We start from the raw sequence: 17,165 nt of genomic DNA on the forward strand, positions 1-17,165 counted from the left end.
ATTAATTGATTAATTAATTTTTGTGCATGGGTGCAAAGAGCAAACCTTACAGTGATTTTATAAAAGTTAACTTTGAAATGAGCTGAAGAGCACTGGCAGATCTCCATGGATTTTTTAACTTCTCACCTTGCAGCTGTGATGTACAGATGTACTACTCCAGACTCTTTCAGTATGCTGTGACATGACAGTTGGCTGTAGTTTAAAGTGTAAATGCGCACATCTGTCCATGCCTAGCCAGCTGAAATCTTTGACCCTATATGACATTGACATGTGGCTCTTCAGCCCTATTCTGTGCTATAAAGCATTCTCTAAACAATGTCTCATGTTTGGTGGTTCTGTTACAGGATGCTGACAAAAATATCATCAAGTGGCTGAAGGAGAACGGTCGCCTCGTCAATGCCAGCTCCTACAAACATAATTACCCCTTCTGCTGGAGGTGAGACATCAAATCAAATCAAAATTTATTTATGTAGCACATATTAAAACAACAGTGTTGACCATAGTGCTTCACAGTCAATAAAACATGAGACAGTTAAAACAAACAATAAAAGAGGACAACAAACAATAGGTAACAACGCAACAAGCTAAAACAGCCAACTAGACAGAATCAAAAGCCAAATTAAAAAAATAAGTTTTAAGACGTAATTTAAAAGACTGGATAGACTCGGCAGTGCGAATATGAACGGGGAGGTTATTCCAGAGTCTGGGTGCCACGGATGCAAAGGCCCGGTCGCCTCTCGACTTCATTTGAGTCCTAGGTTGTGCTAGGAGCCTGTGGTTTGATGATCTAAGTGCTCTGTTGGGATTGTATGAATGGAGTAAATCAGACATGTACAGAATTCAAACTGAAAAGCTAATGTTACCTCCAGCATCCTTTTCTGTGTCACTCAAATTAACAGCTTAAATTTTTGCCTTTCACCACGGGGATTTTAAAGCACCAGTTGAAGAAAAACTCAAACTTCTGGACACAGGAGATTTTTGTCACAGATGTTAAGCCTGACTCAATGAAATATTTTCTCTTTGAGTGCCACTGGCCTTATTTTGTTGTAGAATGTGTGAAGTTAAATGTTTAGTATGCAGGAAAGGGGTGTTCATACAGAGGCTTGAGTGTATTCACTGTAACATTGGCTTTGTTGTGCTCTGTGCAAGTCCAACATCACGTACAAACCATCAGGCACATGTAGAAACACACAGCTGTCTGTGGGTTTTTGTTTTTTTGAATTGACTAAGGCACGTTCACACTGCAGGCGAAAGCGCATCAAATCCGATTTTTTTTTTTAACCCTATGCGACCCATATCCGATCATGGTGTGACAGTGTGAACGGCACAAATCCGATATTTTCAAATCTGATCTGGGTCACTTTCATATGTGGTACTGAATCCGATACATATCCGATGTTTTAGAAAGCGACTGCTGTTTGAACGGTCATGTCGCATTAAATCCGTCTTTTACGTCACTGACACGAGACAGACGCCAATTATCAGTGCCGGAGAAGCGCCCGATAAGACATCGCAAACGCTTCCTGGCCATCCAGTGTAGATGTCAGTGAAACTGTTGGGAAGACAACGTTGGAGAAACGTGAACATTTTATTTGTGCTGTATAATCTGCAGATTCTGACAGAAATCTGCAACTTTGAAGCACAGCTCCTCTAAAACAGCAATAAGGATCATTATTAGGTTATCTACATTATTATGTAAATAACAAAATAACTTAAAGCAAAAATTGGGAAACGTAAAGTCCAAAGTCTTTATATTAAGGCCATCAGTCAAACAATATTGTTTGCTCTGGGTCTAAACAGAGCGCGTTGTGTGTGACATCTTCTTTTGCGCATGCGGGCCGCTTTGAGCGTTCACACTACAGAGAGTTTGCTGTCGCATTTTATTTGTAGTGTGAACGAGCAGACAAAAAAAAATCAGATTTGATCAAAAAATCGGAATTGAGCATTAAGACCTGCAGTGTGAACCTAGCCTTTGTGACTTTCTGACTTTGAGCAGCTGCCCTGCGACCTGAGCAAGATTAATTAACCTTTGCAAATATGAAGAGATATTTTCTCTAAGTCTTTAGAAGACACAAGTTTGTAGAGATCAAAGTAACTATTGGATGAACTATTCGCTGCCTAAAAGGTAAAACTTGTGCTTTGGTGGTTTTCTGACCTAGAGGATGAGATCCATGTGGTATGTGCCATAACCTTTGAGCTATCAGGTCACCCAGAGAAATCCAATAATAAATACAGCAGATTATTGTAAAGAAAATGGATAACGAAATACCAAGTAAACCTGTATTTTACAGAAGATTTTTTAAATGTATATTTTTAAGTAATAATAATAATAATTTTAAAAAGATTGATAAATTGTTTTTACATTTTATGGCTTGACAGTAAATATAAATGAGATCAATATATTATCTGTATTGTACAGGATCCTTTTGTATGATTTAAGACCCTGAAACAGCTTTATGTCTCAACTTCAAAATAAAAATACACTTTCAAGTATAAGTAAAGTTTTCGTTTTAACCTTTGTGCGGTGTTTTGGTCTTTCATTTTCAGTATTTACCAAAAGGAAAATTATGCGATTTATTTAATTTATACAGCACCAAAACACAACAACAGTCGCCTCAAGGCGCTTTACATTGTAAGGTAGACTCTACAATAATGCATACATACATATGTTATTTGTTACGTTGTTCTTTTTTTTGTCCAAACACTGTCACTGTCAAGCGCTCGCACAAGTACAAAAATGAACACCACACAAGGTTAAAGTTTATGTGGTATGCCTCTTTGATCCTTTTTTTTTTCTTTCTTTTTTTAAAATCTGCTGTTGTTTTTTCAGATCTGACACACCACTCATCTACAAAGCCGTCCCCAGCTGGTTTGTCCGAGTGGAGCACATGGTGGAGAATCTACTGGACAACAATGGAAAATGCTATTGGTAACTTTTTTTCTGAAAAAATGATAACTGGCTTGGAGGCAGTGAAGTGGCAGCTGCGAGCATCTTGCCAAACAAGTGTTCTTAAAAACCATGCCAGACAGCAGATAGAGTCCCAAAACAATTACAGCCCTCCTCTGCACTACTAAATCAAGTTATTGGACTGTCTCTGCAGAGCAGCTATCACTGGGTATAGTAGTTTTGAATGGCAAAGAATTAGATTTTAAATAGAAGTTGTTTTGATTGTGGTATTTTTCTATATCTGACATGGCGTTAAACGCTTTCTCAAGGAATTTTTAACATGAGTCAACAGGGACTGGTGGTTTCTGTAAAACATTAGCATGATGCTAATTGCAGTGGCAGAACATGGAGAAAACGTAGGCATCAGCATGATGGCTTTGCTAAGTGGTATTACCCCTGGTGCTCCCAATGCTCTTTTCTGAGCCACAGTAGCTGCCTCCAGTAATGGGACTGTCAAACTGAGATGAATGACTAGCCGCTAGGAAGGTGAAGACGCCCAGACACACACATACAGAGAAGCTGAGACAAACGCACACACTACTTTAAAGGCTACAGTCCTTATCTAAGAGGTACTAGTGTTGCAGGTTTTTTAGGAACATCTAGCTAAAGGTTATGTAAAGTAGAATAATCCTTGCTTTGACTACTCTAACGATTTATAAGTTATGGCCAAGATTCTAATAGAAACACCTGTGATTATAGTGTAAAACTATTCACCACACTACAAACTGCAGCCTCCAACTTTATCATATGTCTTGATCAACACGTGTTTAAACCGTTTCAAATATGTACTGAGCATGTTTAAAATGAGAACCCCAACAAAACTAGCATTTATTATAGATGAGCACAACTGAGATAATCGTAAGTGCTGAAGCAAGTGATTTAAAACAAAAAAATTGTTTATTATTTGCATGTTGTTATGTTACTCAGTTATGTCCTCAGAAAATAGTGAAGAATTTGTAAGCCAAGCCTCCATTTTTTATTTTTTTTTTGGTTTTTTTGTTGTTGTTTTTTTTGCAAACATTGTCCCAAAAAGCAACTTAAACAAGCTCCTTATCAAAATTTTCATTTTCTGTCAAATTGTTTTAGCTCTGGAGTAAAAAGTAAAAAGTTAAAAGGTGTTTGAACGACATGCAACATTGACACTAACTTTAACTTGGCTGTGTTAGTGTGGCTGCATTCTTATGCAGATTTCTTATTAGGTTGATATTTTAAATGTATTTTTATGTATAAATACATATTAAAAATATAAATAACCTTCTTATTTTTTTATTATTAGACTCCATTTTCAGACTTGAGTTCTTGTCCCATAAAGGCCGTCTGCCTGTCAGTCATGGTTGCCAGCTCATCAGCTTCCTAATGAAAGTAAAGTCCTTGTAGAGTTCAATACATCTATATAAAGTTCATATTAGCTGATGAGAGGCTTAAAAAAACTTGAGAAAGCAAAGTTCTAAAGTGCTAGTTAATGTATTCTCCAAGTGATTTGTTCATTTTATCTCAAATGGTGCAGCTCAGACAAAGGCTAAGTGTCTTTTCAGAGAGCTCGGTTTGAATTCTCCAGATGCCCGTCTGTCAGAATAAATGAACGACTACATTTTTGAATGCTCAAAGGGTGGCTGATTTCTTTTGAGGTTCAAGGTGCAGACAGCTCGGCCACTGACATGTGAATTTAGCACATTATTTCGTAATAGGTAATCAGCTTAGCCTGAAAAGACTTGGGTTAAATACATTAAGAATCAAGTATTATATTTCTAGTTCATTTTTTTTCTTTCTTTCTTTCTTGTCTGTGTTTTTTTTGTCTTTCATTTTTTCAGGTATTCTTTGAGTTCATTCATTCATGTGCTCACTGGCACACTTAATTCTTAGTATTTGTCTTTATTGAAAAAATTGATTGCAAAGAAGTCTAGTGTGCTACACTAAAAACCTTGCGATTGCTTTGCTTAATTGCTGGTTGCCACAGTTGCCCATAGTTTGCATGGAATACGACGACTTTACCGATTTCAAAGTAACTACAAATGTATTTGCTGCTGGTGCATTGAACAACTTTTATTTAGGCCAACGTGCTCTGGTTTGTATCACACTTTTGTCAAATTTCAAAACAGCTCAAAGACTAAAGTCTGGAGAGTGTGGGGGACTACCAACCTGTCTCTAGGCCTGTGTGACTGCGGCCTTCCAGTTTAATATTCCTGTTTGTTGATCCATGCATTTTCTTAGCTAGTTATCTAATGAGGATCAGAGGTCCAATAAAGCGTATCCTAGCTAAAGCTGAGTGATAGCCAGGGAACACCCTGAATAGCTCACTCGATCATTTTAATAGAACTTTGCACTATTTTGCATTTTTGTAAACGAGTCAAACCACCAGTTATCAGTATGCTTTTACATAGCTTTGAACTGATTAGTTGAGCCTTGTCCCTCTGTCTTATTTAATTGATATATTAGGAGCCTAAATAGAAATGCCTCCTACAAATGGGAATTGATGAACTCTTTGCTTAGCGTGTGGATCCTGAGGCCAATATATCCCCACCCCCCATAGCCCCTTGCACTGTTCTCCTAAGCAACACAGACTGCTGCGGCGAGAAACGGGGACAGAAAAAAATTAGCGAAAGAGGGAGAGATTTGGAGATAGTGGCAAAATAAAAATGAAAGAGCAGAAAAGGGGTAGAAAAGAGAAAGATGCCTCGGAGGGGATGTTAACCTTTGCAGTTGAGCTTCATAAAGGGGCAGTTTTAAATTTATATCCTGGGCTGAAAAAAAGGAGTAGTAAAGATGCCAGCAAGGAATAATATTTTCTTGTGAGAGACTGTGTTGCACAGTAATATACAGGGTATGGGTAAGTTTGTGTCTTGAAGAGTAATGTATACAGTTTCCATATAATAGACCTTAGAGGATATTCACAAGTCTAAAATTTAATTTACACATCTCTTAAAATTTCCTTCCCTGCTGGAGGCCATACAGTTAGTTACAAAACGGATTTGTCTTTGACTGCAGTGTGTCAGGAGGCTCTGTATACATATGATCATCACTTTGACAGGCTACACCATCAAAGTGGTAGAAAACACTTTTATCAGTTTTGCTGGTTCTAGTTGCTGGGAAGCTCATCAACTCAGAGCTCAGTAACTGTTGAATTTTTATCAAAATGTAGGATGACTTAATAGTTTTAGGTTAAAATGTCCTTCACAGCTTTTGTGTTCACTTCATATTAATATACATTAGATTATCAAAAGTATTCACTCAGCCATCCAAATTGTTGAATTCAGGTGTTCCAATCATTTCTGTGGCTGCAGGTGTTAAAATCAAGAACCTATGCATGCAGTATGCTTCGTTGCTCTTAAGGCGGTGAATTACAGCATGCTGCCATAATAGGATCCCACCTGTGCAACAAGTCCAGTTGTGAAATTTCCACGCTTCAAAATATTCCATAGTCAACAACAATAACTCAGCCATGGAGTGCTAGGCCACGTACAATCACAGAAAGGGGTCAGTGGATGCTGAGGTGCATAATGCCCAACCTTCTGCAGAGTCAATCACTACAGACCTTCAAACTCCATGTGGCCTTCAGATCTGCACAAAACAGTGCACAGAGAGCTTCATGGAATGGCTTTCCATGGCTGAGTAGCAGTATCCAAGCCTTACATCATCAAATGCAGTGCAAACTGTCAGATGCCGTGGTGTAAAGCATGCCGCTACTGGACCCTAGAGCAATTAAGACGTGTTGGAGTGATAACTTCTAATGCTTCAGCATGGTGAGAATTTTTGGACAATTTCATGCTCCTATGTTTGTGGGAACAGTGTGAGGATGGCCCCTTCCTGTTCCAACATGATTGAGCACCAGTTCACAAAGCAAGGTCCATAAAGAAATGGATGAATGAATTTGGTGCCCTGCACAGAGTCCTCAACCTCAACATGATAGAGCACCTTTGGGATGAATTAGAGCACAGACTGCAAGCCAGGCCTTCTCGTCTAACATCAAGGTCTGACCTCATGTATCTGACCTCAAAAGTATGTTAGGTTGCTGAAGGACATGAGGACAGCGAGGCAGTGGTCAGATATGCAGGAGGAGTGACAGATGCGTTCATGGTAGGGATGGGACTGCATAAGGCACTGAGTCCAGTCTTGTTTGCTGTGGTGATGGACAGGTTGACAGATGAGGTCAGGCAGAAGTCTCAGTAGGTTATAATGTTTGCAGATGACATTGTGATCTGTAGTGAGAGTATGGAGCAGGTGGAAGAGAGCCAGAAGAGGTGGAGGTATACTCCAGAGAGAAGAGGGGTGAATGGTAGAAGCAAGACAGAATATGTGAATGCGAGGGAGACAAATCGATAGGTGATGATACCAAGAGCAGAGGTAGTGAAGGTGGATGAGTTTAAATACGTAGGGTCAACCATTCAAAGCAACGGACAAGGTACAAGAGATGTGAAAAAGAGAGCACAAGCAGGGTGGAGAGGGTAACGAGTGTCGGGGTCGACAGAATGATAACAGCAAGAGTGAAGAATTGCTTCCCAAAATTAAATCAAAAGAACTAATTTAGGCGTCAATTTCACTGCATTTTTCCTTTTTAATATGCTAATTAGTGTGTTTAATGACGCATTGCCTCATTTGCACATTTTAATATAGTTGTCAGAAAACCTGTTATACAAAGACAACATGTATAATGTCTTAAGTTTCTTGCGATGTCTATTAAGTGTAAAATGTTATAGTATAAATGTCACAATACATTTTTTTTATTAAAAATGAGTTGTTTTGTTTTGTTTGTTTTTTAATACTCTGAGCCTACTCAAGTAGCAGTTACAGCCACTAGACATTCCCTTTTTATACTCTGACGTTTTTTTTACAGAGTCTACAGAGGGAGTTGTGTATATATCATTCAGAGCCACAAATGTGTATTTCTTTTTCATCCTAAAAGTATTCAAAATATTATGTTTATTCATTATTTGGATGTTTTCTGTGAAAACATATCACTTAAAATCTATGATTTGCACATCAAAAATGTCTTAACGTATGTCGCAAAGTGGGAAAGTGAGACTTTAGTTTTGGTTAAACAAGGATATGATGGCAGTCTGTCATCTCGAGCAAAAACCCCCGTTGTTGGCCATGGAGGCCTAACGGTCCTTGTTTGTTTTATGTATTTCTCTTTAATTATAAAACGTATCTTAATGTGTCTCTGCAGGGTTCCAGAGTTTGTGCGTGAGAAGCGTTTCGGCAACTGGCTGAGAGATGCACGCGACTGGGCAATTTCAAGGAACCGTTACTGGGGCACACCAATCCCCATCTGGGTCAGCGATGACTTTGAGGAGGTCAGGAAAACACATACATGCACTTCTTACTCTTTAATAGAGTACTTAATGCTGATGATAAGTCTTTATACTTTATCACACATTTTGTGTCCTTACCAAATACCAAGATAGTTCTTCTTTTCTAAAGAGGTGGCGCTCAGAGTTCAATCTGGGCTAAGCAACAGAGGCAATAATTGAAAAGTTAAACTGTCACTTTATTTATCATAGAAAAGACTGGGGCTGCAATATTACAGAAATCAGTTCTTCTCAGAAATTGCTTCTGTGAAAATGTTTCTCTGTAATGATTTAGCATATTAAAATATTTGTGTATGTGGAGGCTTGTGTAGCAGAGACTTTTTGGCATGGCAGAGCGAGGTGACCATGGTGTCAAGCCAGAGAGTGTAGCACGACTCCGTGTTGCAGTTAGCTACCCTTAAGCACATTGTAGAGTGCCTCCATAAACTCAACACATGAATAATTCATTAATGTAAACAGCAAATAATCATGAACTAAAATGTCTTTGGTTTCTTTTCATGCCAGTTGAGGTAACTTCAAAGCTCTTTCAAGACAAATGGCTTCTGTTTTTGGGAGAGAGGGTGGTGGTAAAGAAGCTACTGAAAAACACAGCAAGAAAGAGGGGTCAGAATAGAAATGAAAAATGAGAGGTGAAAAAAGGGGAGGATAATAAATGAATGAGTTAAAAGAAGCAGACAGTGAAGAAGCGAGCCAGACTGTAAGTGTCCATTTTGTTATGGACGCTCCTTGCCAAACCCAGCTGACTATGTGAAGTAGACTGAACCAAATAGAGATGTCAGAATTGGGTTGTTTGAGCATTTGAAAAATGAAGTGTTAGTCCCCTGGCTCAAAGAGGGACAGCCAGCGACCTGCTTGCTGGAAATAGCTCTGACTGTTTCCAGAACACTCGCACTCCCTGGTGCCTCCCTCACTCACCCACTGCAACAAATGACACACCCAAATCTGAAGCCGTGAGCGAGCGTTATACGTTTCAGTACAATTTCAGTCTCATCATTGCTGTTTTCTTTTGTTCTGATGCTCTGTGTTCCTGGCTTTTTGGGTATGTTTTTGTTTTATCATTCTGTCTTCTGCATTTGACGGTGGTGTATCTGGGCCATGTTACCTGGTGCTCCAGTAAAACTAGAGCGGAGCCTACAGGTTAGCTCTCTGGGGAGACCAGATAACACACTTTACCATACTTTCGAAGGTAAAGTTACTCGGGAGCTGTGTAGGCCTAGTTTTAAGTTCCGTGCAACAGTACAAACATGTAAAATTTGCTATCAGAGAGGATTGAGAACAGGCACTTGTTACATTTTTAAAAACCAAAGCTCTCAAATTGTTACTTAAAGTTGTTTAACTGTGTCAGCTGTGATTTAAACAAAATGCACTGTATTGTATACTGCAATCAACAAAAATATGTATTTCTCTAACATAATGTGACGCTTGCCAATAGCTGTACTTAATACAACTGCAGTGTTTTTTTTCTTTAATTAAAATTTGTAAGAAAACAAATAAAGGAGTATGCCAAATAATAATAGTCAATTTGAACAGAAGGAGCACGGTAAATAAAAAGTGATTGGGTTGTTTGCTCTATTATCATCAAGAAAATTGCATCTATCCACTTAATCTAATGCTTACATCTGCTGCTTTATATAAATTCACTTTTTTGTTATTTCAGTGGGCTGGTGTATAGGGCCTAAAGTGTGGTTTCAGACAGTGTGAAATATTTGAATTTATTTAGATGAATTCTTTGTCAGACCAAAAAAACAAAAGTAATAATTTTTCATGCTAGAAAAAAAGAAAGTTGGTACATTCTCAAAACAGAGAAGCATCAAATTATGTTTAGTTGGTAAGTGAGATGTTCTTCTGTTGATCAGTTGGTTATATAATTGATTAACTTTCTAATATTTATAAAAAATTTAATGAATGTGGGGTTTTTTGCTTACTGAAGATATGCTCTGTGTGTGTGGATACTCATTAGGTGGTTTGCATTGGATCCATGGCCGAACTAGAAGAGCTGACTGGAATCAAAGTGACTGATTTGCATCGGGAAAAGTAAGTCACAAATGAGCAGCTATCCAGTTGAACACGTACTCAGTGTTACTACTGTAATAGTGAGTCACACCCTTAGACTGTACAGGAATCGACGCACGGTGATACCTTTTTGTGAGGTCGTGTGTGTCATTGTGCAAGTTTATTTTTCAATTCTGCATCAGATTCCCCGAATGTGACCTGTCTTCCTGAACCAGACGGGTGTTGTTGTGCATAGATCACCTTTCTCTTCCGCCCTTCATCTACTAATTGCCTTTAATCGCTTCCACAGGGCTGGCCATCTTTAATTGATGAGTGAGAAAGGGCTTGCTTTCACCAAGCTTCCATGTTTGTTTTTCTATGCAGGGCATGACGTTTGTAACAGTAATCTGAATGATTTTAGCAGCTTTCAAGATTAGAGACTCTAATTAAAGAATATCTGATTAGCCATTTAGCAGTCAATTGGATGTTGTCTTTTAATGTCTGAAAAGTCTGCAATGTTTCTAAAAACTTAAAATCTAGTAGAACCTTAGGCGCACACCTTTAGATAACCTGACTTTTAATACACTTCATCTTTCAAGACCCAAAAACCTGGATCCATGGTACAACTCAGTGTGGGTGCATCATTAAAAACTAGCCCTAGAGGCATACTAAAACAGCTTCAGTGCACCCTGGCATTGATTCTCCAAATCTCTTGAACGCTAATAGATGAATTAACACAGTTTCTCAAAAAGATGTTTTTACTCATCTGGTATTTTGATGGTGGTTGCTGAATTTGTTAGCTTAACATGTTGGTCCAAAATTTCCCATTAGTGTGCACCTGGTTGAGATCCAGTCACTTCAAAGGCCATAGCATATGATTGGCATGTTATTTTTATATTCATCTAACCTTTTTGGAATGAGTGGAGCCAGATGATGCCAAAATGTCCCTTCAGTTTCACCCCAGCCCTTCATGATAGAAATCAAGGTTAATATTTTGCCTCAGACTCATCTACCCAACTGTAGATGATGACTTACACCATGGATGTGACATAGTTCATCAACAGTTAATTCTGATCTAACCAGTCCTTAACATGTACCTTTTAAAGAAATAATTTTCTTTATTTAAAAAACAAACAAACCAAAAACTATGAAAAGATGCTCATGTGGCGTGATCAAATACTGAAGATTATACTTTTGCCTGCATTGCATAACAACCTGCAAAAATAAGAGCTGATGTACTGCTCAGAAAATGTTAACTTCACTTATTTTTCACATCCTTCCTTCAGTAAATTGAAAAAGAGGCTTCTTAAGAATAGAAAAGCACTTTTATGTAACTGCTTAATCCACTTTTCTTTGGACGTCCTGGGTTAATGTTTTTTTGTTCTTGCTCTTATAAATAAATGTTTAACGGGTTTTGGGGCCTTTCTTGCTATCTGACACTTGATAATTAAGACAATATTCAGGTGCATCTGTTTGTGTCAGGTTAGCTTAATTTATCAAAAAATAACCAATTTTATTTATTGGCTGAATCTGACCAGATCAGTAAACCAGTAAAAAAAGAAAAGAAAACTCTATACCCTTTTTTACCCAAAGCTGTAATAAAAAAGCTTAATCCAGTAAGAGCCAGCTTTATATTACCATTGTTCTCCTCTTAAACCTCATTCTCAACAGTGAAAGCCTATAAAATCCTTGTTCTGGTCTGCAGCCCAAATGCCTCAAAACCTTATTCCATGTAATGCACATCTGTTTAAGAAGTGCCTTGTGATGCTAACCAAACTCAAAATGAAACAGAAGTCCAGCTGTAATTGCTTCTTCTTATTTTCTGCTGGTTAATTTTTTTTTTCTGCTTTATCTGCACAGCATCGACGATCTGACAATCCCCTCACGGCGTGGTAAGGGCGTGCTGCGGAGGATCACAGAAGTGTTTGACTGCTGGTTCGAGAGTGGGAGTATGCCTTACGCTCAGGTTCACTACCCCTTTGAAAACAGGAAGGAGTTTGAGGACAGTTTCCCAGCAGACTTCATTGCTGAAGGCATTGACCAGACCAGAGGATGGTAAACTGAAGATGAATGAGTGAACTGATGAGTGACACATAAGAAGTTGACGCATAGAGAGCTCCCTGAGTAATTTAATTTAGGGAAATCATGAGAAAAGATCATTGGCAGATGGAAATACAGTTCGGATGAGTGTGTTGCTGAAATATGATGTACATTTATTTTTAACTGTATGAAATTATATTATTAAGAGTGTAATTTTCAAAATCTCTGTCCAACCCAAGAGAACAAATTAATTTTGTGTTATTGTCTCCCTGACCTACTTGTCTTTGTACCCCACTGTAGGTTCTACACACTGTTGGTGCTCTCCACAGCCCTGTTTGGGAAACCACCCTTCAAAAATGTCATTGTTAATGGACTGGTGCTTGCCAGGTAAGTCTGTCTGCTTAACAAAACATCAGTTTACTTACTCAAAACGGTGACCCGTTTTTATTTTCTTCATTATCTGCCCTAAATATGCTGTTACTAATTAATGAAAGTAAACATAGTGCATCTCCTTTAAATGAGCTCGTAAAATGTATTTTAATTAAAGAATAACACATTTTTTGCATAAGTATTTGGGTCTCCTGATATTTGATAACTTTGAAATACCATTTGTTATATACCAGTTATTCATTTCTTCTTAAAATGTTAATTTTCACAAACTCATCACTAATGTGTAGTTTTCGAGACTTAATGGCAAACTCGTTTGCGCACTTGGGGCGATTTTGAGCTGAAGAATTGTGCACTGAGGAGTAATCATGGCTTCAGGATCGCAAAACTGGGACTGACTCAAATAAACCTCACTATTCATTTTCCCAGTAATCAACGGATATTTCATGTACACAGAGGAGAACTGAGGTCTTTGGAACAGAATAAAATTCAGTAGCAGGCTCATATTTGTTTTCATTCTTTAAGAGGATTTGCTGACAAAGCAAATATTCCGGGCTATTTTTCCTGCACGTTTTGTGCAGAAATTTTCTATTTCCCAACACATATTGTGTTTTGTGCTTTCCCCCCACTAAATCCACTATTTACTTCACCTCATTACCACCATTTTTATTTTAGTTTTCTTCCCCCTATTTATCCCATCTTTGTTTTTCTTCTCCCCTTTTACTCTTAATCAGCGTGATGTGTGTATGCAGCATTTAGGCTTCAGACCCGCTGCTTCTCTGCAGCCTTGGGGTCTAAGTGCAGCTCTATGTTCGCCGGCCTACTGACCTGGAAGGACTTGACTAATTTGAATATTAAGTGCATGGTTTCCAACATACACTTTAATGCATGCGTGCTTTAATAACTTTGCTTGTCTCAATCCCACAGCGATGGACAGAAGATGAGCAAGCGCAAGAAGAACTACCCAGATCCTGGACTGATAGTGCAGAGCTATGGAGCTGATGCCCTCAGGTCAGCTCTGTGAGCGAGTGTGTGTTTGTGAAGCGTGAGTGCTTGTGTGCGCCGGTGGCAGGGTGTGGGCTAACTTCACTTGTGTTTTTGTTTTAAAAAGTTTGAATTGCTGTCTGCTTAAATACAAATGGGCCCACTCCTACATACATTACACACACACACTCATGCACATTACATGCATACAAATGCCCCTCTTTATACATTCTTTCTCCTTTGCCCCGAGCAGGAAGAGCACTATGGCCATATGGCCTAATGAATAAACCACTATGCAGCTGCACCATATGCTCACATATACACTGATGGGGAGAGAGCTGCTAAAATGAAGAGGAAAAAGGCAACAATTGGATTCTATTTGAGACCTTCATTTTTCACTTTTCTGGCTTTAATCAGTGCTTACAGTATAACCATTATGGTGTAGTGAGCTTCAAAAGGCAGACTGATGTACAGACTATAAGGACTTTTTTTTTAGTACTTTTGAGTAGTGACAACTACGTCTCCTACATATTTTAGCAGTCGGAGATTCTGCCTATTCTGTATTTTTTTTTTCTCTTCCAAATGAATCTCAGTGTTGCTGCTATTAAAATTACTCATTGCTTGTTGCGTGAAGTTTCATCATCATTCAGCTTGCTTACAGAACCCCCCCCAAAAAAATGTCCATCAGTGTGCTGATGCCTGCCAGAGAATATTACACTAATATGCGTTATTTGTCAACTGTGGCTTTAATGGAGGCAAGAAATTAATTTGCACTGTGATGGTTGCTGCTGGTAAAAACAGGTTTTGGCACAAAATGTCCTTGAAGCATTTCAGGATGGACATGTGCAACTTTATATTGAGAAAATGCACACTGTCACATAACTTTATCTTAGTACTTTTCAGAAAGTATCCGATAATGTTTTCCTAGCATTTATAGAGAGTTTTTTTTTTCATTTTTAACTGTGTTTTGGACAAAACTCAGACTCTTTTGTCAGTGCAGCTGGGAGCTGATGGGGCTGCTTAGAGACTTTTGCTCATACCTCCATACACTGATTGGCTGCTGGTGTGTGTTTAATGTGCTTAACAGAATTTTAAAAGAAAATCGCTTGTGTTAGGTTTTAAGAACACACTCTAATCCACAAATATTGATCTTCCAAAGTGGCGTAAGACAGAAATGAACATAAATCAAACTTATTAAACCATAGCTTTGGTTCAGCTTGTAGATAGCTCACTGGTTTCCATAAATCAGCTTTGGCATCTTTGCCAAGATGTACATGAACTAATACACTAAAATAAAAACTGTCACATCATGCATATATTGTTGATGTGAAAATTAATTTCATGCATTATGTTCTATGTAAGTCATAAAGTCATGACCCTCAGCTGTGTAGTGTAATAACAACCATTAGAAAGACTGAATGTAAATGAAAGTCACTGTGTATTTAAAATGGAACTGAGAAAGATAGATTTTCAAAAGTGAAACTCTTTTCATACTTTGGTAGTAACGAGTGGCATTAATGAGGCACTTTCATCCAGAGAACTGTCACTGGATATTTGCCTTCTCTGTAAACCTTCGAGATGGTTGTGAAGGAGTCAAGCCATCAGCAGGGGTTGGTTGGGGTTATCCTTATTCAGTACCTGTATACTCTCTGTTTTCTCTATTGTCAGTCGCTAATATTTGATCTGCACTCACCACCTCCTTCACTTCCACTGTCCCTCTCTGCAGACTGTACCTCATCAACTCTCCTGTAGTGAGAGCAGAGAACCTGCGTTTCAAAGAGGAGGGTGTGCGAGATGTGCTAAAGGATGTCTTCCTGCCGTGGTATAATGCCTATCGCTTCCTGGTGCAGAATGTTCAAAGGTTACAGAAGGTACATTTGCAATGAACAAAAGTCAGACTCATTATCTTTACAATTCCTGCAGTGTTCCTCTAGCTTTTTCTGCTTCACAAACCACAGCACTTTCTCATAATACGTAAGTTTCCTACAAATATCCGCCAATGAATTATTATTTGGTTGTTGCTGGCACAAAAAAAAACTTGTTGTTGTTAATCCAAAGTCTGCAGTAATAACTTGTATTATCAGAATCAGAATACTTTATTGATCCCTGGGGGAAATTATTTTTTGTTACAGTGCTCCATTTTAAACCAACATTAAGACAAGACAGACAATACGCTAACTAAGAATAGTACAATATATACATATATATACATACATACATACATACATAAGTCACTCATAAATAAATAGTTGGAAAAGAAACATGTGTAGTTGTAGCAGCAAACAGTGTGTTAAGTGGATGCGTTGTACAGGGAGATGGCCACAGGCAGGAATGATTTCCTGTGTCGTTCAGTGGTGCTTTTCGGTAATCTCAGTCTCTCACTGAACGAGCTCCTGTGACTGACCAACATGTCATGGAGTGGGTGGGAGGTGTTATCCAACATTGTCTTTATCTTGGACAGCATCCGCCTCTCCGACACCACCTTGAGGGAGTCCAGCTCCATCCCCACAACATTGCTGGCCTTACGGATTAGTTTATTAAGTCTGTTGGCATCTGCGACCCTCAGCCTGCTCCCCCAGCATGCAACAGCATAGAGGATCGCACTGGCCACAACAGACTCATAGAAAATCCTCAGCATTTTCTGGCAGATGTTGAAGGACCTCAGTCGCCTCAAAAAATAGAGACGACTCTGGCCCTTCCTGTAAAGTGCTGTGGTGTTTTTAGCCCAGTCCAGTTTATTGTCAATGTGTACTCCAAGGTATTTATAGTCCTCCACAATGTCAACACTGACCCCCTGAATTGAAACAGGGGTCAAGTGTTTCCTGGTCTTCCTGAAGTCCACGATCAGTTCCTTGGTCTTTGCCACGTTGAGCTGCAGATGATTCTGCTCACACCACGTGACAAAGGAGTCGACCACAGCCCGGTACTCTGTCTCATCATCCCTGCTGATGCATCCAACCACCGCAGAGTCATCAGAAAACTTCTGAAGATGGCAGGTCTCTGTGCAGTGTTATATTATATTAGTGTTTAATGGATGGCTGGGTATTTCAGCCTAATTTGAAAAACTTGGAAGCTAGATTCTGCTGTGCATATTTATATAAAAAAAACATTATTATTATTCATTTGTATTTGCTCAGTATCTTGACTTACCTAATAATGGGATACTTACTGAGAGTAGCTTTATGTGGCATAGTGCTCCTAAGAAAATAGTAATTACCTGCAACTGCCTTTAAGAAATAACCAAGTTTAAATATAAAAAAGACAGGAGAATTATGCGATTTGCCAGTTCTCCACTTGTTCGTGATGACTTTTAGATTTGCAGTCCTTAGGGAGAGTCATGGAGCACAGTTTAAATCCAAGTTTAAAACCAGAACCCAATAATGCCAGAAAAAAAACATGAATGAAGGTGCAACTTCAAGCTAGACTGACATCAACAGTGGGTTCTGTGAATTTTTAAGTCAGGTGCTATTAAGCTATTGTTAATGGGATGAGTTGATTAAAAGTTCAGA

General features: G+C 38.6%; 1 protein-coding gene across 1 annotated transcript in view; it reads left to right on the top strand.

Moving 5' to 3' along the window:
• The window catches only part of iars1 (isoleucyl-tRNA synthetase 1), a 64,014-nt gene that overhangs the window by 26,947 nt on the left and 19,902 nt on the right, over positions 1-17,165 (top strand). The window contains exons 12-19 of the mRNA XM_085354287.1: positions 345-436; positions 2,831-2,929; positions 8,112-8,238; positions 10,214-10,287; positions 12,106-12,300; positions 12,586-12,672; positions 13,600-13,683; positions 15,383-15,527. Coding sequence (XP_085210413.1) covers positions 345-436; positions 2,831-2,929; positions 8,112-8,238; positions 10,214-10,287; positions 12,106-12,300; positions 12,586-12,672; positions 13,600-13,683; positions 15,383-15,527 — 903 coding nt within the window. The remainder of the gene's footprint in view (positions 1-344; positions 437-2,830; positions 2,930-8,111; positions 8,239-10,213; positions 10,288-12,105; positions 12,301-12,585; positions 12,673-13,599; positions 13,684-15,382; positions 15,528-17,165) is intronic.

The sequence above is a fragment of the Diplotaxodon limnothrissa genome, linkage group LG5 (assembly GCF_057381915.1).
Source record: "Diplotaxodon limnothrissa isolate DT_005_m linkage group LG5, D_limnothrissa_male_GT1.1, whole genome shotgun sequence".
NCBI classification, from domain to species: domain Eukaryota; kingdom Metazoa; phylum Chordata; class Actinopteri; order Cichliformes; family Cichlidae; genus Diplotaxodon; species Diplotaxodon limnothrissa.